Raw genomic sequence first — 22,500 nt, forward strand, 5'->3', positions numbered from 1 at the left:
CTTTCTCAACATATTTTCCAGGAGGTTCGTTGATCTTCCTTCTACAATAAATTTATCAATCAGTCAATCAATCTTCCTCCACCTCCTAAACCGATTTAGTTTCTCCTTCACTTATCAATATAAATGAAAATGATAAGTAAAATGTAATTTATTGGTCTCTCTATCTATCTATCAGTCACTCTATGTCTATCTATTTATCTATCAGTCAACCTATGTCTGTCCATCTCTCTCTCTCTCTCTCTCTCTCTCTCTCTCTCTCTCTCTCTCTCTCTCTCTCTCTCTCTCTCTCTCTCTCTCTCTCTCTATATATATATATATATATATATATATATATATATATATATATATATATATATATATATATATATATATATATATATAGAGAGAGAGAGAGAGAGAGAGAGAGAGAGAGAGAGAGAGAGAGAGAGAGAGAGAGAGACTCTGCGTCGCGGAAGAGAGAGAGAGAGAGAGAGAGAGAGAGAGAGAGTTTTAGATCTGAAAGGCGTGAGGACTGTGTAGCGGGGACTCTGCGTCGCGGAATGCCCATGCTCGTCCCATCCTCCCAAGAGTATAAGGATTGGAGGGAGTGGCAGCTAAGTCAGTGTGGTCAGAGCGGAGTATGGACACTTCGGAGTAGCTGAAATCTGCAACGCTGAGTCCGCGCCGTAGAGTCCCCGCGCCATTCAGTCCGCACACGCTTCAAAACGCATCTCCGCCCCCACCCTGTCAGTTCCTTCTATTAGCCTTTATCCTCTGCCTTTCTCTTTCCTTAGCCTTCAAGCACCATCCAGCTTCTTTTCTCAGCATTCATTCCTTATCCATCTCTTTCTTCAGATCATCCAGTGGCTAAACTCACTGGTCAAAGACTACCCTGACCTATGCACTCTGGAGGATGTGGGCAAATCTTACGAGGATCGTGCCATAAAGCTGTTAAAGGTGGGAAAGGGCGGTGCAGACAAGCCAGTGGTCTTCGTTGAATCAGGTAAGCGATTACAAGAGATTATTTTCTTGTGAGAACCTTGGCTTAAGACAACAAATATGAATAAAATAGATAAAGTAGAATAATACAAAACAAAGGTCCAGTCCCTAAAGATGAAAAGAGAATGAATTGTCAAAAATCTAATGCTGCATCTTGAAGCAAGGTATTCCCCTGAAAAAAAGGATGAAAGGACGAAAAAAGTGGTTATCTGTCTTTCTCACCTCCGAAATGTTGCATATAATTTTATCTTTTATCGCTATTTTCATTCTAACTGCTCTTCTGATCTTGCTAACTGCATGCCTCCCCTCTTCCTGCGGCCTCGCTGCACAAGGCTTTCTTCTTTCTCTCATCCCTATTCTGTCCAGTCCTCTAATACAAGAGCTAACCAGTACTCTCAATCATTCATACCTTTCACAGGTAAATTCTGGAACTCCCTACATGCTTTTGTATATCCATCTTCCTACGACTTAACTTCTTTTAAGAAAGAGATGTCGAAACATTTTTCCCTTGCTTTTGGATGACTCTTGACCTTTTAGGGAAGCTGTAGTTCCAGTGGGCCTTTCTTTTTTCTTTCTAACATTTTGTTGCCCTTGGCAGCCTTCCCTCTTGAATTAAGAAAAAAATAGAGGTGAACAGAAAATAGTTAAGAGAATTTAGAAAGTCGAGTGCAGCGAGGCAGTGAAAGATGGAAGGCATTCAGTTAGCAAGACAAGATAAACAGTTAGTTTGGTAGTGACAGTAAATGATTGCAAGTAATGACACTGACGGTCATGTTGTTTTTCTTGCAACTTGAAGTTCTTCTTCCCGCCCTACTCACTCTTTTTTTTTAACAGGCATGCACGCGCGTGAGTGGATTGCTCCAGCCACCGTCACCTACATGATCAACAAGCTTGTCACCAATAGCACTGAGTATGAAAACTTACTGTCCCAAGTGAACTTCTACTTCATGCCAGTCACCAACCCTGATGGCTACGATTTCACTTTCATGAGGTCTATTGTGAGTTTTCCCCATGGCTTCACCACTCATGCTTGGGTTGGATTAGGCTTTTATTACATCTTCTTCCGTTGTAATATCATGTCAACTAAACTATACCATCACATCACACTACGTCACGACACCATATATTTTTAACATTCATCACATCTCAACACGTCACATTCCACTAAACAGCTTTGTTCAACTCCTCTTTGTCGTTTAAGTAAACACGATGCATGGCAGACTTAGATTAAAAAAAAAAAAAAAACTGGCAATAATTGCAATAATTTTAGAAGAGGAGGAGGAGGAGGAGCAAATCAGTCTTGTAATGACAAAGATAATGAAAAGACCAGTTAAAGATAAATGCTGGATTCTTTATGCAGTATACTGGATGAATATTGAACTTTCTACAAAGAAGAATAAGGAAGACTGGGGTAAGTCGAGCCACTTTTTATATTCAGGATCACTACATTACATCAATGCAATTATAGTTTTGTGGATTATTAATATAAGTGCGGATATTTCAGGATGTCTTGCATCCCTACAAACAATAAAAATGAGTGTAAATATAACCGCCTTGACAACATAGCATGCCAAAAAAAATTGTCATATGGCACAATTTACCTCGTGTATGGGACACAGGTGAGGGGTAAGTTGAGCCATCTTCCCCACTCCCTGCCCTGACCCACCATCTGTACCCTCCCTCCCACGTCACCTTCTCTCCTCCCCCTATCTCCCTCCCTACTTGCCTAGGTTAAGCTATTCCACAGTAATGTCTGTATTGCTGAATTAAACAAAAAAAGCCATGTTTTTCAAATTCAAAATAACTTTATATATATATATATATATATATATATATATATATATATATATATATATATATATATATATATATATATATATATATATATATATATATATATATATATATATATATATATATATATAAACAATTGAAAACAAAAACATTCTCCGTCACTGCCCTTCCTCTGTCCATCCCTCACTACGTCTAGACCTGTCAACATATGGACGATTCATGGTCCCAGAAATTATCGTGATAAACGATATTATCATTGTTTTGAGACCATTTTCAACTAATATAATGAACAGCATAATTATGCAAGCACACCCTTTCATAGAACCATTGAACTTGAATACAAAATAACCAAAAAACAATTAATAAGATGGACTCTCAGTCTCTGTTAGCAAAAAATTGAACTTGAATACAAAATAACCAGGAACTATCTATCCTCTTAATGTAATCATACAAATAAAGAATGAAGATCTGATATTTAGGACATATACAGCCAAACTACACTTATTAAGTGTTTGGGGTAAGTTGAGCCACCTTATGCTGGTGGCTCAATTTATTCCTAGCCATATTGCTCAACTTACCCCTCAGCTACCATATTGACCTTATTAGCCTCCACAGTTGAAATTGTGCACATGCATGCTGGGTTAGCTAGCTTGTTTTGTTGCTCATAGATACCAACATTGATGCATAAAATAAAATTATCTAAACCCAATCCTCATGAAGTTTATAGTAGACTAAATTCACTTTCTTGAGTGAAAAATGGTGTTTTAGACATAAATGTCTAACCACTTTACCCATGCGGTTCTCACCTTCACAGACTTCAGAAAATTATGTCTTTCCCTACCGAATTTTTGCTCACTGTTCTTTTTTAACGGTTTCCCAACAACAAGGAGTGGATCAACTTACCCCTATGTTCAACTTACCCCAGTCTCCCCTACCTGATTCTCTGTGTACATAGTTGAATACTGGGCTCTCTACAATGATAAATACTGGACTTTCTACGAAGAATTTTGGATTTTCTACAAAATATGGAGGATGAATACCCTTTGGAGAGTTTCCTTATAGGGAACGAACCATAAATGCCCCAAGCCGGACTGTTCTTCTGGTATTTACTCTTAAGTGTTTAGACACAACCCCTCAACTTTTTTCTTCATTAACTTCTGCAGCATTCTTGGTCTTAGATTTAATTTTCAGTTTGTAGAACACTGCCTCTCCTCTACTAAACCTCATTTTCTTTTCCTCACTGAGACACAGGTGTCTAATGTAAGTGAGTGTAACCCTTTTCTGTTCCCTCCTTTCTCTATCCTCATTTTCGTTCCAAAGCTGGATGTTGCATCAATATGCGCAAAGACTTGACTTGCTCTCGTACCCACGCTCTGGAAGCTTCCAAGTTTTTCACTATCTGACTATGAATTAAGAGTCACTCTCTAAATCTATTTGTGCTGCATACCTCTAACATAACATAACATTACATAACACAACATAACAGCGACAGTGCGATGTAAGAATTGCCTTTATTTCACTTGTGTACTTACGATAATGTTTGAGAGTTACTGTGATTCTCATCTTTTAACTCATGAACGTTAATGAAGTTTCATAATTTGTACATAGATCCTGTTTTATTTCATTAATAATGCTCATACATACAATGGGCCACGTTGGTACACACAGTGGTTCGATTTGATATAGGTGAGCCTAGTTGATAATTGGCCGAGTTAGCAATGATCTGAGTTGTCCTGTAACCCTCTTTTGGGCTCTACTGACACTGCTTGTTCTTGCATCATGTAATTATGACCCATTATTTGTTTCTACTAACTGCTGTTTGGTTAATGTCCCTTGAGCAAAAAGCGCTCACTAACGCTCCCTGCTTAGGAAATGCATAGGTACAAAAGATAAGAAGTCCGTACAAACCTCATCTAATGCAATGCAATAAAGATTTATTAAGGTCGCCATCTTGGATACTTTCTTTTCAGCTGTGTTTCACTTCTCTGGCGATAATCTATGCTAGATGGCATTAGTGCATGGTGGATATTTTTCCTTCACCCAATAGTATCCCGCCCCTGGCTTTCCTTGCTGAGTTTTGGTCATCTTCTTTTAGAGATTTTTGCTCTTGTCTTAGACATATCAAAAGATTTTGATAGAATCTGGCACAAAACTTTGATCTCCAAACAACCCTCCTGTGGCTTCTATCCTTTTATTTCCAACTTCAGCTCAAGTTTTCTTTGCTACCCTTCTACTGTTGTTGTGGTAGATGGCTACTGTTCTCCTAAATCTATTAATAGGTTCTATCCTGTCACACACTCTCTTCCTAAGACTTTCTTTTATTCATCAATGATCTATACCAAGTTTCTTGTCCTATCCACTCTTACAATGATGATACCACAATACAGTTTTCCAAGTCTTGCTTATAAAACTCAATTCCTCCATCTATCAACTCGACACATCTTACAGACAACTAACCCCATTTTCTCAGTGACACTCAACTTTCCCCTTTTCTACACTTATTATCTTCTGTCTGTTCTTTACTCATAATTTAGACTGAAAGCTTACATCTCTTCTCTAGCTAAAACAGCTTTTAAATTATAAAGTTAGATGTTCTTAATCGTCTTCTCGAGTTATCCTAAACTGTTAACTCTGTACAGTGGCCTTATCGGCGCATGTATGGAGCCTTCTTCTTATGTATAAGGGGGGGAGGGTTCCACTCATACTGCAGTGTCTCCTAAGGAAGGACTTTGGATTTCCCGTATGGGAACCATAATCCAGATTGGATGCCTTTTCTACCTTCAGACTGTTGATAGGATTTTGACACCTGTGCATGGAAATTCCTTGGCCCCAAAAGGGCATGGGTTGCCACTACAACATCCCACCCTCATTCTCTAAATATCTAATGTATTTTAAATTGGAGAATCGCCAGACAGTTGTTTCTGGATAGTGTTTGTTGAGATTTTACTCAATGTCAGGTGGTGCAATGTGCAGAGAAAGACTCAAGCCGTTTATGAAAGCCGCAAGAGAAAAAAAATGTTTGTGATGCCAAGAAGCATCAGAAATTGATTTGAGAAGTTGGAGGAATGTCGAAGAGATTAAGTATACAGTTTAACCCCTTCGCGCCGGATGTTAAAAAAGCCCGCCTGTATGATATTATACGGGTGGTAGTGCCACGCGCCCGAGCGCGGGAAACTCGTGCAAGCTGTCATACTTGTCTTTGTGTATTATGCTGCTATTTTTTAGTTACTATATCGCCTTCGAAGAGGAAAGTGGACGCTTCTCTCTTCGGAGAAAAAGAGAGAGAGAGAGAGAGAGAGAGAGAGAGAGAGAGATTATAAGAGAGAGAGATTTTTTTTTTTTTTTGTGTGTGTGTGTGTGTGTGTGTGTGTGTGTGTGTGTGTGTGTGTGTGTTCACGAATGTTACAAGGCCGGACGCATGTAACTTATCTTTCGAGAGAGAGAGAGAGAGAGAGAGAGAGAGAGAGAGAGAGAGAGAGAGAGAGAGAGAGAGAGAGAGAGAGAGAGAGAGAGAGAGAGAGAGAGATGGGAACAGTCTATGCCATTGGGTAATTTTAGACACAAGGCGGGACGCATGTAGCTTATCTTTAGTGATTGGTGGAGACAAGGATGGTGGGAGAGCACTAGGATTTTAAGGACAGCATACGGCGTGTGTAGTTGGTATCCAACACATTATACGGGAGAACTGGACTGAAGAAAGCTCAGAAAAGAAATATGACGCCTACGTAGGCGTCACCGTATATGCTACTGGGGCTTCATGATGCCTACATAGGCGTCACCGTATTGAAGGGGTTAAGAATGGTAGAATTTGACTGAAATTTATCTAGAATGAATGAAGAGAACCGTATAGTGAAAGGAAACTTATGCACTGACCATTAAAGGGTACAAAAGAACTCGATGTTGGCGAAATCAACAGATCACACGGGGACGCCACGGAACGCCTGACTTCCGATCTTTCTAAGATTTCCGATTGGGGCAGAGAAAATCTAGTAGTTTTCAATGCCTCAAAAACTCAATTCCTCCATCTATCAACTCGACACAGCCTTCCAGACAACTATCCCCTCTTCTTCAATGACACTCAACTGTCTCCCTCTTCCACAATGAATATCCTCGGTCTGTCCTTTGCTCATAATCTTAACTGGAAACTTCACATCTCATCTCTTGCTAAAACAGCTTCTATGAAGTTAGGTATTCTGAGGCGTCTCCGACAGTTTTTCTCGTCCCTCCAACTGCTTACTCTGTATAAGGGCCTTATCCGTCCCTGTATGGAGTACTCTTCGCATGTTTGGGGGTTCCAGTCACACAGCTTTGCTTGATAGGGTGGAATCGAAAGCTCTTCGTCTCATCAACTCCCTCCTCTGACTAACTGTCTTCAGTCTCTTTCTCACCGCCGAAATGTTGCATCCCTTTCTATATTTTATCGCTATTTTCATGGTAACTGTTCTACTGATCTTGCTAACTGCATGCCTCCCCTCCTCCTGCGGCCACGCTGCACAAGGCTTTCTTCTTCCTCTCATCCCTATTCTGTCCAACTCTCTAATGCAAGAGTTAACCAGTACGCTCAATCATTCATCCCTTTCACTGGTAAACTCTGGAACTCCCTCCCTGCATCTGTATTTCCGAATTCCTACAACTTGTCTTCTTTTAAGAGGGAGGTATCGAGGCATTTGCTCCCCTAATTCTGGCTGACGGTTTTGGCATGTTTTGAAGTCTTTGGAGAGCCAGCGTTCAAGAGGGCCTTTTTTCTAACTTTCTTTTTTTTGCCCTTGGCTGGCCCTCTTCCCTACGTAAAAAAAAAAAAAAAAAAAAATTGAAAAAAAAAAAAAAAAAAAAGATAAGGAGGATTGCTAATGGCATAAGGAAAGGAACACTTTTTTTTTTTTTCTTTTTTTACGGGGATGTGGGGAGAGAAGGAACGAGAGAGATTTTTATGAAATTTGGTGTTCATTTGTTTGCGTCTTAAACATGAAACCCCAAGACACAATCACTAGCATATGAAAAGAAGATAAATCACATGCTAAAAATAGCAAATCCTGGAGCCTAAGAAGGGTGTTCACTGCTTGCTCATGCGGAAAAGAAACAGATTAAGTGACATAAAGGAATAATTTACTTAAGTGAGTGGATATATGACAGGAGACACCCTAATACTAATAAGTGGTTTCAGTATAGAAGGGGCAAGCTATGAACCTACCCTGAAGTTGTTGGAAGGCACATATGGCAGGGAGGACCAAATAAGGGCAGCATACATAAACAGCTTCTATACTTTAGCTGCTCCAGATTAGCAGATGAATGAACTAAAAAAAAAGATACGTGCTAATTTTGAGTGTTTGCTTAAAATCCATCGTAACTAATGATATTTATTACGTTAAAATAATTATGTACGTACAACTATATTAGCCCAAAAATTGCCTGCACCGATATGTGAAAACATACGTCGGAGTAAAAAAAAAAAAAAATAGTGCTGGTTAGAGTTGGATCAGGACATCCCAGATCAATTCATTCCTAGGAGAAATGCAAACTTTAGAAGCTAACGAGAATGTAGTAATACTTAGATTACAAATAGTTGTCACAGCCACATTTTCAGTTCAGTAAAATCATCAGGAAAAATGAGTAAATCTAATCCCGCAGGTGCAAACCCCAGAACTTGTAAAATATATGACAAGCCAGGGCATCCTTGGCTGAATTGTATGAAGTACAAAACAGGCATTAGTAGGATAAGTAGAGCCAAAGTATTACATTTAAGTACTGGTTGCTTAGATGAGAATCATTGGACAAAGGGGCTGTAATAACTCATTTGTAATAAGATCCTGTTTGGCTAATTTAAAGCATTGAGTTTGTAGGACAAGTTCCGTTACAGTTATATGGATTCACAGGAAGTACTGAAAGGTAAGAGTATGAAGTTGTGGCGCTGAACTTTAAGCATAAGGTCAGGAGAAGAACATTAAATGCAGCAATAGTAGATCAGTTGTCCAATTATATAAGTCCTGAGGGTCTGACAGGAATACATGATCTATTTATAAACAAAGCTTATAAACTAGCAGACTCCAAGATTGAAGGTAAGGGGAAATAAGCTTGCTGATAGGTGCTGATGAGTTTGGCCAGGCAAGATGCAAGCACGGAAGCACAATTTTTGTGAATGACAGGAGGGAACCCGTCAAATCCATCAGATTTCCGAGGGTTTAGGAAAGCGCGGGCATGGAAAACATCATTATGAAGAATTTTAATTGATGGCATGAAATAGTCAGCGGTAGGAGAGGGAGGAACAAGCCCAGAATCATCCAAGGTGGAGTTATTAGCAAAGGTTTGAGAGAAGAGTTAAGGTTTAGAGATAGAAATAATGACAGTGGTGCCATCAAGATGATATAATGGAGGGAAAGATGAAGAAGTAAAGTTATTGGAGATGTTTTTGGCCAGATGCCAGAAGTCTTGAGGGGAGTTGGAGTTTGAAAGATTTTGACATATTCTATTTATGAAGGCATGTTTGGCGAGTTGAGGAACAGACTTGGCATGATTCCGGACAGAAAGTGCATGAGATTCAGGTGATGGAAGGCTCAAATAGCTTTTGTTGGCAATCTCACTACCATGTATAGCACGAGAACAGGCTGAGTTAAACCAAGGTTTAGAAGTTTAGGTTGAGAAAAAAAGTGAGAAGTGTACGCCTCCATGCCAGACACTATCACCTTTGTTATACTTTCAGCACACAGAGATGGGGCTCAGACACCGAAACAGTAATTATTGTAGGAAAAATCAGCATAATACCTCCTCCCAACTGGCAGAGGCAGAACGCCAGAGGAACCTCCACCTTGAGGTATCCTAAAGTGGATTGAAGAAATAGGACAAGATACAGATATGAGGTTGTGATCGGAGGAGCCCAACGGAGAAGATAAGGTAACAACATAAACAGAAGGATTATAAATAAGAAACAGATTAAAAATGTTGGGCGTATCTCCAAGATGGTCAGGAATACGAGTAGGATGTTGCACCAGTTGCTGTCGGTCATGTGGGATAGTAAAGTTGAAAGGTAGTTCAAGGATGGTCAATGGAAGGAGAAGAAAGCCAAAGCTCCTGGTGAACATTGAAATCTCCAAGGATGGAGATCTCTGCAAAAGGATATAGAGACAAATGTACTCTACTTTGGAAGTTAAATAGTCAAATAATTTATAGTCAAGGGAGTTAGGGGACAGATAGACAGCACAGATAAATTTTATTAAAGACTCACTATTGAGTCGAAGATGGTGGAAAACTTGGAGAATTCAGGAGCGTGGGCAAGAGAGCAAGTTTAGTCGTTGTGCACATAGATGCAACATCCAGCTTTGGAACGAAAATGAGGAGACAACGATAGAGAAGTCCAACCTGGGGACATTTTTAGTCCCTTTCCCAGAAGAGGAGGCTGATGTAGGAGTCAAAAAAAAAAAAAAAAAAAAAAATAATGGTTGTGTGTGTATAGGAAGTGCTTGTAGTTTTGTGTGAAGGGTGAGAGTTGTCTTTAGAGGGCAGGCTGTGACTTCCCCCTTGAGTTGAGAGACACAAAGGGAAACGTTCAGCGAATTCACAGCTTATTTTGATGGTGAGTTCACAACACCCTCTGAACTCATCCAGACCAGAACTGGGCAGAGCAAGACCTATTCGACCTCGCTAAGAGTAAATTTTCGGTAAATGTTTACTATCTCATGCATTATGGTACTGAGTTTGTAGTATCATACCTAAGGCAGAAATATTTTATCATTAAACTAATGCAAATAGTGAAAGGGAGAGAAGGCATGTATATGGCCTGCAAGAAAACAGAGGTTAAAAGGTATGCTGAGGTGCCTGATCTTACTTTACCTGATTTTAGAATACACAAGGTGGCACCATACCAAGTGACGGACAAAAATTACACTGGTGCTATAGTTACTAAAGTTGATAGGGACCCAACCAATAAGATGTAAATCATCCTATTCACCTGTGTAATAACTAGAGCAGAGCATTTCGAGATAGTTTGGAACCTGACATTCTGTAGTATAAGAGTATCTTTTCAAATCCTCCTAAGTGATAATGTGATCTTCAGGTTTTAAGATTTTATTAGATATTATGAAGGATAAGAATACCAACAGTGTAATGAAATTGAAGTGAGAAGGGAGATTTATTCCTGCATGGACACCTTGGTATAGAGTTATGTAGGAGAGAGATGTATAGGTATAATCAAGACCGGTCTGAAGAAGATATTAGGAAGAGATCTAGTAACTAAAGAAGAGTTGTATGCAGTCCTTTCAGAGCTTGAAGCAACAATAAATGACCAGCCATTCTTTATGTAAGAAAGGAAAGCTGGCCAATGACAAAAAAAGAAAGAATAGAATCAAAGGCTCACTTGGAATGTCAGTACCTGTTCAGATCCGATGAAGTTAACCAAAGGAAATTAATAAATAATGTCATGAAACCTCACTCTTAAATTAAATTGTCATAGGAAGACGGAAATACAAAAGCAAATAAGGAGTTCAAGACTTTACCAGAGAAAGGTATGAACGATTCAGAGTACTGGAATGGAAGATTGGTTTAGATCATTGATGAATAATAGAAAACGAGTGGATGACAAGACAGAAAAATAAGGAACACTACTGATAGATTTAGAAGAATAGTGGCCGTCTTCCACAGCAGCAATATAATGATTGGAGAGGAAACTTGAGATGAAGTTGCAGAGGGAAGGACAAAAATTTTAGGAGATTAGTTTGAAGATCAAACATTTGTGCCAGACTCTATCAATACCTTTTTGAGAGTAAAAGATAGACTAGAATTTCTAACAAACCATTACCAAGACTCAATAAAAAAACCCCAAAAGATCACCAGTAGAGCGACTTTGACGGAAGCCATACTGGTGATCAGATACAAAATTGTAAATTGACATATGCTTAATATGAATCTTTCTATTGAGAATAGATTAAAAACTTTAGATAAGAAAGAGATTACAGCTATAAAGCTATTGTTTAAGGAATAGAACGGTTACCCATCTTAAAAACAGACCTAGTTGTAAGGGTTTTGCCAGGCAAGATTAAGGTTTGCCACGCACAGTAATTTAGATCAATAGGAGGAACCTACTAAAACGATAATTCACTCCCAGCTAATAGCACTAGTTCAGGTGGAGCTGTGAACTTTCCTTTAAAGCTAGTTGTGATCTCGCTGAACGTTTCCCTTTGTGTCTCAACTCAAGGGCGGCAATCACAGCCTGCCTTCTGTAGACAACTGTCCTTCTTCTCACAAAACTACACACACTTACTTAACACACTCCGAAAAATGTCCGAAGATCAGACTGCTCTTTCGTTGGCGACACAAAATGTCTTGACACCTTCCTTAACTTTTTCTACATTAACTTCTGCAACATTCGCAGTTTTACATCTAAATTTCAATTTGTAGAACACCACCTCTCCTCTACTAAACCTCATCTTCTTTTCCTCACCGAAACACAGCTGTCTGAGGCAACTGTCAGTAGCCCCTTCTCTGTTTCCTCCTACTTTCTCTATTCTCATTTTCGTTCCAAAGCTGTATGTTGCGTCTATGTGCGCAACGACTTAACTTGCTCCTGTGCCCACGCTCTTGAATCTTTCGAATTTTCCACCATCTGGCTTAGACTCAACAGTCACTTTCTTTATCTGTGCTGTCTATCTCTCCCCTAACTCCTCTGACTATACTGTAGTAAATTCTTTGACTATTTAACTTCCAAAATGGAGCACATTCTGTCCCTCCACCCTTTTGCGGAGATCTCCATCCTTGGAGATTTCAATGTTCATCACCAGCTTTTGGCTTTCTTCTCCTTTCACTGGCCATCCTGGTGACCTAGCCTTCAACATTGCTATCCTCCATGACCTAGAGCAACTGGTCCTACACCGTACTTGTATCCTTGACCGTCTTGGAGACACGCTCAACATTCTTGATCTTTTCCTCACCTCTAATCCTTTAGCTTATGCTGTTACCCTACCTTCTCCGTTGGGTTTCTTCGATCACAATCTCATTTCTATATCTTGTCCTATTTCTCCAATCCCTCCTCAGGATCACCAAAAGAGGAGGTGCCTCTAGCGTGTTACCTCTGTCAGCTGGGGGCACCTGAGGAGGTATTATGCTGGTTTTCTCTGGAATGATTACTGTGTGTATGTATAAGTGCAAGTAGTTTTGTGAAAAGAAGGGAAGTTGTCTTTAGAGAGCAGGCTGTGACTGTCCGTTAAATTGTGAGACAAAAAAGAGATGTTTAGCTAGTTAACAGATAACTATAATGGTAAATTCACGTTGTCCTTAAATAGAATCTAACAGGAGCATTCTTGCTAATTAGGGTAGCACATGGCCTTTCGTCGGAGATGTGATACTCGTTCATGATGAGGGATCATAGTTGTTCTGACGATTGGATAAAATTACCAGATTGTTGAGGAGTAGAGACTAATATTGCTGGGTAGTTGAATTGAAAACCGTAAGTTAAGAATCTCTATTCATTAAAATTCAGTGTACACAAGAACATAAAAAATGAGGGACGGTGGAAGAGGTTGTCAGACCTACACGTGGCAGTCCCTGTATAAGTAATCCATCTGTCATCTTCATCAATATATTTATGTAATCTTCTTTTAAAGCTCACTATTGACTCAGCATTAATAACATGATTACTGAATCCGCTCCATTTATCAGCCACTCTGTTACAGAACTAGTTCCTCCCCATTTCTTTCCTTAACCTGAATTTCTCAAGCTTCAACCCATTATTTTGGTTCTCTCTTAGCTGCTGATAATAAGAATGTTGTTGTAACCCGTATATCACTTAAGTATTTCTGTCAGGTCCTCTCTTAACCTATATCTCTCTAAAGAATGCAAATTTAGTTTCTTTAAGTCACAACACATTAAGTCACTAGACTAGAGTAATAATTAGTGAACAGTGAGTGAGAAGTGTGATAAAGTGCAGAATCAGTGTTGGACTCGCTGCTGTTGTAATCACTTGGACAAGGAATTGAACTCCGTAAGTTCTGTTCAGCGGATCTTTCTCCATGGTTTGTCACCAGTGTCTCAGCGACGACATTGCAGTAAATGAACTCAGGTGAGGTATACAAAACGACTTTGTTGTAACTCAAAAATCAAGAAGAAATAAAGCACACAAGAAAGAAGGTAACAAGAATGAAGTGATGAAGGAGAAAGTAAGAAGTAAAAGAATAAATAAAGGAAGAAGATGAGACACGCGAAAATAGGTACCAAGGTACACGCTATCACTAATCTGATAGATAACAGAACCCATGACCACCGAGGAGAACTACAAGAAGCGGTGAGTCATTAAAGGACAAACAGAGCCGGAGATTAGCAACAGATTACAAGAAGAGATACAAGGCAAGCAGAGGTCACCAGAAGTAAATTATAAGGACGATGCGGATAGCGGCAAAACCTTGAACTTTATTGGATGTTATAGGAAAATTAACCTTATGATTAAGATATCTTATTCCACCGGAAGCGTCGTTGGGGCGAAAAGTCGCTCATCGTGTGTATATTATGAGATGTAAGTGACAGAAATGAGTGAAGGTGAGGAGAGGGCGAGAGGCAGACATTTAGACAGAGCTGTCAGACCAAAGAGGATCAAAATGGGCAAGCCGCCTCTCACAGTACGTAGAACCAGATAGTTGTAATGCAGATGAAAATGTCGGTGTTATATTTTGATGCAAGGAAATTGGTTATGTGAAGGTTGTGTAGGAGAGTGTTTTTTATTTTTTATTTATTTGGATGTTAATTGCAGGATATGTGTAGGATGCATTTTATCATTGAGTATGAATTACATGATGTGAGTTAAATATCGTGAATGATATGAAGTAACCTGAAATGTTTGAAGGAATTTAAGGGAAGAAAGAGTTGTTTTATCACCGAATGTTAATTGTGCAATGCGATTTGAGTCCGAGGGAGAATGACATAATCTGAGATATTTGATTGTGGAAATTCAGTGAGGCGAGTTATCAATCTTTTATTTTTTAGGTTTTACGTTGTTGGTGGAGGATCGTATGACCAGTGGCGTCGCCTGGCCTGGGCATCCGGGCCTTTAGATCCGGATGTCTTTTCTTTAGCCCCGGATAATTCAACTTAAAAAAAAATATATAACAGAACTGTACATGAACGAGCCACTAAAGAGTGGAAAAGTTGTGGTTTCCCGTTTTCAGTGAATGCAAACTAAAAATCGAAAATCAGGTAACCTCTCACATGTTTTAAAAATTGTAGAAGGGGAATATGACTTCGCTTCAGTCAATAATATATTGATTTTTTTTTTTTTTTTTTTTTTGCTTTAATCCCTGTGTTATCTATACGTGCATCATCCTGTTTCTATCAATATAATATAATTTAATTTTGACACATTTTGAAATAGCTTTTTTTTTCCCAGGAAGGATCCCCTAGACTTCCTTATAAGGGTCTGGACTCAGCCCCCAATGTTTTCAGTCTCAAGGAACGCCCCTGTTTATGGAGTAAATGTATGTAAATAATATAATTGCATAAGTTTATAGAATAACTTGAATGGGTTCCCTTGAACCCAGAAAACAGTTTGGAGATTAAGGACGTAACAAGATCGTGCAACTTGCAAGCACGACAAAATTCACAGGGCAACGTAACACTGGTGTTCAGGTTTTGGTGGCGACACGGCAGTGCTACAAGGCACGATGAAGGAGTCACACGTACAACTGGGACTTCGTGATTGTTGGTGTGTGTGAGGAAGACACACATGTACATAGCCAACGTAACATTGGTGACAGGAGGAAGAGACTCACATGTATAGGTGGCCACCGTAACAATGGTGGTAATAGTAGATTTGCTGATAATACAAAGGAAGATGATTAATTAAGTCAGATTCGGATACTATCGCCTTACAGGCATATTTGGATGGGATGAACGACTGTACAAACAAATGACAAATGCATTTTAATACCTACAAGTGCAAAGTATTAGCGTACGTAGGTAGAGGTAATCCACACAATAGGTTCACGAAAAACAACGAGGCTCTGGCAGGTTTAGAATATTAAAAAGATTTATGAGTTATAGATAGCTTCAATCTTAGTCAAAGAAAACAATGCATAGAAGCTGAAAATAAGACAAATAGAACACTAAGATTTATTTTTAGTAATGTTTAAAGCAGAAATACCTAAGTAATATTAAAGTTATATTTGGAGCAAGTCAGATCCCATCTAAATTATGGTGTACAGTTCTGGTTCCCACATTATAGGAAAGATATAGATCTAAGGGAATCAGTGCAAAGGAGAATGTCTGAAAGGATACAGGAGATGAGAGATATTCCCTGCGAAGCGAGATTGAAGATACTAAACTTACATTCCTTAGAGAGATATAGGTTAAGAAGGGACCTGATAGAAATATTCAAAAGGTATAGTGGATACAACAAATGGATATGAGTAAAGTTCTTGGGATCAGTAACCAGGACAGGACCAGAATAAAAGGTTTAAGCTTGAGAAATTTGGGTTTAGGAAAGAAATGGAAAGGAATTGGTTCTCTAACAAAATGACTAATGAATAAAACGGACGCAGTAATCATATTGTTAGTGCTGAGTCGATAGAGAGCTCTAAAAGAAGATTAGACAAACTTATGGATGAGGATGAGAGATGAAATTAGGTAGCTTTTGTTCACACAGGGACTACCACGCGTAGGATTGGCGTTCTCTTGGAGCTTCCGTTATTTTCTTAAGTTCTTTCTAATGTTGAAACATGCTAAGATTTGTGTGTGTTTGTGTGTGTGTGTGTGTGTGTGTGTGTGTGTGTGTGTGTGTGTGTGTGTGTGTGTGTGTGTGTGAAATCACTAACTGAAATTTAATCTTGGTTTTAGTCTCAAAATCAAGATCGATTATGGCGTAAGACGCGTTCAGACTACCGCCCAAAAGAGTCAGAAGATCTAGACGACTCACGATGTATTGGCGTTGACTTGAACAGGAATTGGGATTATCACTGGATGGGTAAGTGGCAAAGGGTGAGCCTCTTTGTGAATGCTGGGAGAACGATACTGCTGTAACCTTTAGGTAATATTCTCAAGTGCTCTAAACCTCTGGGTTTTCTATAACCAAGGTTTCTAGTGTGTTGGATGATATGATGTTTTCATATTAGAATATGATCTATATTAATTTTGTTCACTGTTTCAGGCTAAATCTTAATCATTATTCTCGTCATCATCATCTTCTTTGCTTTTATCAATTCCTCTCTCTTATATGTTGTTCCCAATAGCTGCCTGCGGTCTTGTTCATCCTTTTACTCAAGACCCAGCTGTTCCGTGTCTCTTTAGATTGCATTTCCTTTTTCATTTAATTTCCCAGCTTTGCCCCTATTTTTTTTTTCTCTTCATCTGGCTTCTCTTCACATTTTCTTGTATCTTCTCCGCATCTTCATACCAACCTAGATGCACATAGCTCTTGCTTTTTTATGACTGACACAACTCCTGCCACCTTTCTGCTATCTCTCTCTCTCTCTCTCTCGTGCGTGTTTCACTGTTTGATCTGCTGCAGTCTCTGACGAGACAGCCAGACGTTACCCTACGGAACGAGCTCAGAGCTCATTATTTCCGATCTTGGGATAGGCCTGAGACCAGGCACACACCACACACCGGGACAACAAGGTCACAACTCCTCGATTTACATCCCGTACCTACTCACTGCTAGGTGAACAGGGGCTACACGTGAAAGGAGACACACCCAAATATCTCCACCCGGCCGGGGAATCGAACCCCGGTTCTCTGGCTTGTGAAGCCAGCGCTCTAACCACTGAGCTACCGGGCCGTGTGTGTGTGTGTGTGTGTGTGTGTGTGTGTGTGTGTGTGTGTGTGTGTGTGTAATTCACTGTTTGTGAATTACACACACACACACACACATGTCATGTGTGTGTGTGTGTGTGTGTGTGTGTGTGTGTGTGTGTGTGTGTGTGTGTGTGTGTGTGTGTGTGTGTGTGTGTCTGTGTGTGTAATTCACCTCGGTCAGCTGCTGGTCACCCAGCCAGTCTTCCCCATTACGGAGCGAGCTCAGAGCTCATAGACCGATCTTCGGGTAGGACTGAGACCACAACACACTCCACACACCGGGAAAGCGAGGTCACAACCCCTCGAGTTACATCCCGTACCTATTTACTGCTAAGTGAACACACCCCACACATTAAGAGCCGCGCCCATTTGCATCGCCGCCTTCGGAATTCGAACCCGGACCCTCTCGAGTGTGAGTCGAGCGTGCTAACCACTACACTACGCGTTGTGTGTGTGTGTGTGTAATTCACTGTTTGATCTGCTGCAGTCTCTGACGAGACAGCTAGACGGTACCCTACGGAACGAGCTCAGAGCTCATTATTTCCGATCTTCGGATAGGTCTGAGACCAGGCACACACCACACACCGGGACAACAAGGTCACAACTCCTCGATTTACATCCTGTACCTACTCACTGCTAGGTGAACAGGGGCTACACGTGAAAGGAGACACACCCAAATATCTCCACCCGGCCGGGGAATCGAACCCCGGTCCTCTGGCTTGTGAAGCCAGTGCTCTAACCACTGAGCTACCGGGCCGTGTGTGTGTGTGTGTGTGTGTGTGTGTGTGTGTGTGTGTGTGTGTGTGTGTGTGTAATTCACTGTTTGTGAATTACACACACACACACACACACATGTCAATTATCATAATATTCTTACCTTATCCCTTTTTCACCTGTTTCTCCTCTCACCTACTGAGCACCAGTGCTACACCATACAGCAGTACTGGGATTTTCAGAACTGTTGTGCCCCAGTCTTTCAGTTTCTGTACCTTAATCTTGCTCAGGCGGATGACATATCAAGAAGGCATCAGCAGCAGGTGCTAAAAAATGCTGAATCACGACTCCGTGCCCATCAGTATTCTTTCCAAGAGATCAGTCTTCTTTGACGTTTCACAGAGGTCGGCAGCTGCAACAACTCTTGCCGGCAGGTCTACGCCGGGCCTGAGCCTTTTTCTGAGGTGGAAAACAGAGTGGTGCGCGACCTAGTCATGGGGCTTAGAAGTAAGATTAAGATGTATCTGTCATTCCACTCGTACGGGCAGCAGTTCCTATATCCGTGGGCGTACACCAGCGTCTACCCTGACGACTGGAAGATGCTGGTGAGCTATTTTTAACCTTTTCATCGTCTTAGTTTTGTTGCACTCTCATTAAGCTCACTCTTTTTCTGTAAGAATTTTTCTGTACCCATGCGTTGGTCTTTCTTGCCTTTACCAATTACTGATACTCTTTCTTCTCTTCTTCTGCAGGACAGACTTGCAAGGAAAGCTGTCAGTGCTCTCACATCTGTCTACGGCACCGGTTTCGAGGTCGGCACCGCCTGCGAAATCCTCGGTAGGTTTACTTACCTTTCCTCTTTTCTTTTGGAGTGATTTTATGAAACTCTTGTCAGACCTCCCACAAAATGCCTTTGGTTTTTCTTTCTCGGATGCAGATGGAGCCAAATCAGGAGGCTCAATAGATTGGGTTAAGGGCGTGGCCGGCGTGAAGCTCGCCTATGCAGTGGAGCTGGGCGAATGCATGATACCCATAGCCTCAGACATCATCCTGACCGGCGAGGAGACTTTCCAAGCGTTTCTGGTCCTCGCTAACCATATCAAGGAGACATATAGTCACTAGCAAGCTAAATTAGAAAAGTGCTGGTAGTGATACGAAACATTCAGTAGCTTATCATGTCAAAGGAGAAAAAAGATAAGATATATTGTGAAATTTACATATATATATATATATATATATATATATATATATATATATATATATATATATATATATATATATATATATATTTTTTTTTTTTTTTTTTTTTTTTTTTTTTTTTGAGTGAATGAAGAACTAGACAAAAGTATAAGAGTGATTCATAAGAAGAGTCTGTACGGTAAGCTTCTTTATATTGTTTCTCCACTTTAATCTTGATGGGAAGAAGGCATACACCAGAAAAGAAATGCGGGAAGGGGCATGACTTGGTAACTGGACAAGTGTAGGAGACAGCGTAGGTATGACAGATGACATCACATTGCCACCAGGAAACTGTATGCCCCTCTACCTTCAATGCTTCGTCCTGGAGGCGCAAGTGGTAGCAGTGGCACTAGCCTGTCATTAATATTACCAAAACACTATTTCTTCAACGATCATGTTATGGCTGGAATATATCTTGCTATCATCAATAAAAAAAGAAAAAAAAACATAAATACATTTCATTCCGCAAAATCTCAGTAATTTTACTATTAGTAAGTTCAACATTTGAAGCGGAATGATACGCAGTTATGAATGACAATATAATATCATACTGTTGGCAAATACTATGAAGGACAGCATTCTTAAATTCAGTCCCATGTCAATCAGCAGAACAGAAGGAGTGGTGTATAGGTAAAGATGAGAAACAAATGTTTCTTCCACTTCCTCAGTGTTTAGTCTCCGGTCTTGGATATATTCTCTTCATAATCTTTCACTTCCACTTGAGAAATCATCTGATCCAGCCGCTCCCAGGACGAGTATCTAGTCCACAACTTCTCTAGTGGGTCCCTTCGTGGACCACAGTATGTCACCAAAGCTATGCTTTCAATCTTCACTTCTGGATCTTCATCCACGAGTTTAGGTATGTCTAAAGGGTTTGCTGGCCATCTGTCTTCAGGCAGTGATAAAAATAAGGTGGCCCTTGAACCTACCTGTCTTCTCCGCAAAGCTCCTCTCCAGGTAGTCCACGGCTCTCGTCGTCAGCTGGATTTAACGCAGATCTTACATGCCGCCACTGATCAGGTTTAGTGGCCTCGTGGATGATCGTCAGCCGATTAGCCACAAACGCTTTGAAGCGCCATTCCGTATTTCGTATATATTGCACTACCGCGGTGCTGTCCATCCAGAATACAGATCTGCTGACGTGCATGTCCAAGTCCTTTCGTAATTGTTTGTCTGCTTTAGCTGCTAACACTGCTGCACGTAGCTCTAACCTTGTATGTTCTGATGCTTGAGAGGGGCAAGTCTTGCCTTTCTACACACAAATGAGACACGATGAGATCCATCCTCGCTAGTTTTTCTAAGGTAAGTCACTACACCGTATGCCCTTTCCGATGCATCGCAGAAGTGTTCCTAAAAAGGGTGAGCGTTCTAATCTCTCAAACAAAGAAAGAAGAAGAATTAAAAGAAGGCAAGGAAAAAAAATAATCAAGAACAATCAAATGAAGAAGAATAAAAAAGATGAACAATTGAAAAAAAAAGAATTCTGAAAAGGAGAAGTAAAAAATGAAAGAAAAGAAGAATTGAAAAGAAGAAGAATTAAAAAGGAGAAGAATTAAAAAGGAGAAAAATGAAGAATTAAAACAAGAAGAATTAAAGAAAGAATTAAGAGAAAAAGAAGAAAAGAAGAATCAAAAGAAAAGAATAGAAGAAGAAAAATAATTAAATGAAGAAGAATTAAAAGAAAATAATTTAAGGAAGGAAAATAAAAATAATAAGAATAGAAAAATAAGAAGAATAAAAAATGAATTAACCGAAGAAGAATTAAAACAAGAAGAAGAATTAAAAGGTGAAGAAAAGTTTAAGAAAAAGAAGAATTAAAAGAAGAAAGAAAAGATGAAGAATTAAAACAAAATAATAATTAAAAGAAGAAAAAAGAAAAGAATAAAAAAAAATAATTAACAGGAAAGATAGTAAAACAAGAAAAAATCGAAGAAGAAGAAGAATTAAAAGAAAAAAGAAGAATTAAAAGAAGTGCAATTAAAATAATAATAATAATAATAATAATAATAATAATAATAATAATAATAATAATAGCATCAGCAGTTAATAGTACAACTGATTGTATTTGTAGTAATAGTAGTAGTACTAGTAGTACTACATTGTACCTAGTAGTAGTAATAGTAGTTGTAGTAGTAGTACTATTAATAGTAGTAGTAGTAGTAGTAGTAGTAGCAGTGGTGGCAGTAGTAGTGGTAGTAGTAGCAGCAGCAGCAGCAGCAGCAGCAGCAGCAGCAGCAGCAGCAGCAGCAGCAGTGCAGTGGTGGTGGTGGTGGTGGTGGTGGTGGTGGTGGTGGCAGCAGCAGCAGCAGCAGCAGCAGCAGCAGCAGCAGCAGCAGCAGCAGCAGCAGCAGCAGCAGCAGCAGCAGCAGTGGCAGTGGCAGCAGCAGCAGCAGCAGCAGTAGCAGTAGCTATAGCTATGGTAGTACTAGTACTGTAGTGTGTGTGTATGTATATATATATATATATATATATATATATATATATATATATATATATATATATATATATATATATATAAGGATAATAGTTCTATTAACGTTAATAGCCAAGGGTGCCTGCCCCAATAAGGGTTAATCGTATCGTTCGCTAAACGTTCCCAATAGCGTTAATGTTATATTAACGTTAATGTGCATTGACGTTTAGCGAACCGTACGATTAACCCTTATTGGGCAAGCCCAGCCTACTAGAGAGGGAGGCCTCGTCATTAGGGGAAAAGAATGCTTCTACGTAGCAAAGGCAGGGTCAGATCACTGAGGGTATTAATAAAAGGTATACCATCCTAAATTAAGGTCAGGGTGGGGTCAAGGGAGCGGCTGGGCCTTTGTACAGCAGTGCCATGTTCCCCAAACCCGCGATGAATAACATTTGTGATACATTTAAAAAGCATCACAAGAAAGGTAAATTCATATTAATGAAAATTTTATAAACTCAATATCAAAGAAAAACAAACTTATTACCCATAAGGTATTTACATGAGGCAGAAGAAGTATGGCATAAACATTTTACAGTGTT

The 22,500-nt window shown here is 39.7% G+C and overlaps 2 protein-coding genes across 2 annotated transcripts in view; both read left to right on the forward strand.

Moving 5' to 3' along the window:
- Positions 1–19,461, forward strand: part of LOC123514704 (carboxypeptidase B-like) — a 58,781-nt gene extending 39,320 nt beyond the window's left edge. Inside the window, 6 exon segments of the mRNA XM_045272771.1 lie at positions 835–982; positions 1,813–1,976; positions 16,579–16,705; positions 18,652–18,854; positions 19,002–19,086; positions 19,187–19,461. Coding sequence (XP_045128706.1) covers positions 835–982; positions 1,813–1,976; positions 16,579–16,705; positions 18,652–18,854; positions 19,002–19,086; positions 19,187–19,371 — 912 coding nt within the window. The 3' untranslated portion in view covers positions 19,372–19,461.
- A 2,478-nt stretch (positions 19,462–21,939) lies between these two features.
- The window catches only part of LOC123515908, a 32,812-nt gene continuing 32,251 nt past the window's right edge, over positions 21,940–22,500 (forward strand). The window contains exon 1 of the mRNA XM_045274805.1: positions 21,940–22,500. This exon is cut by the window's right edge and continues 847 nt beyond it. The gene's annotated coding sequence lies outside the window, so the exon portion shown is untranslated.

Source organism: Portunus trituberculatus, chromosome 5, assembly GCF_017591435.1.
Source record: "Portunus trituberculatus isolate SZX2019 chromosome 5, ASM1759143v1, whole genome shotgun sequence".
Taxonomy (NCBI): Eukaryota; Metazoa; Arthropoda; class Malacostraca; order Decapoda; family Portunidae; genus Portunus; species Portunus trituberculatus.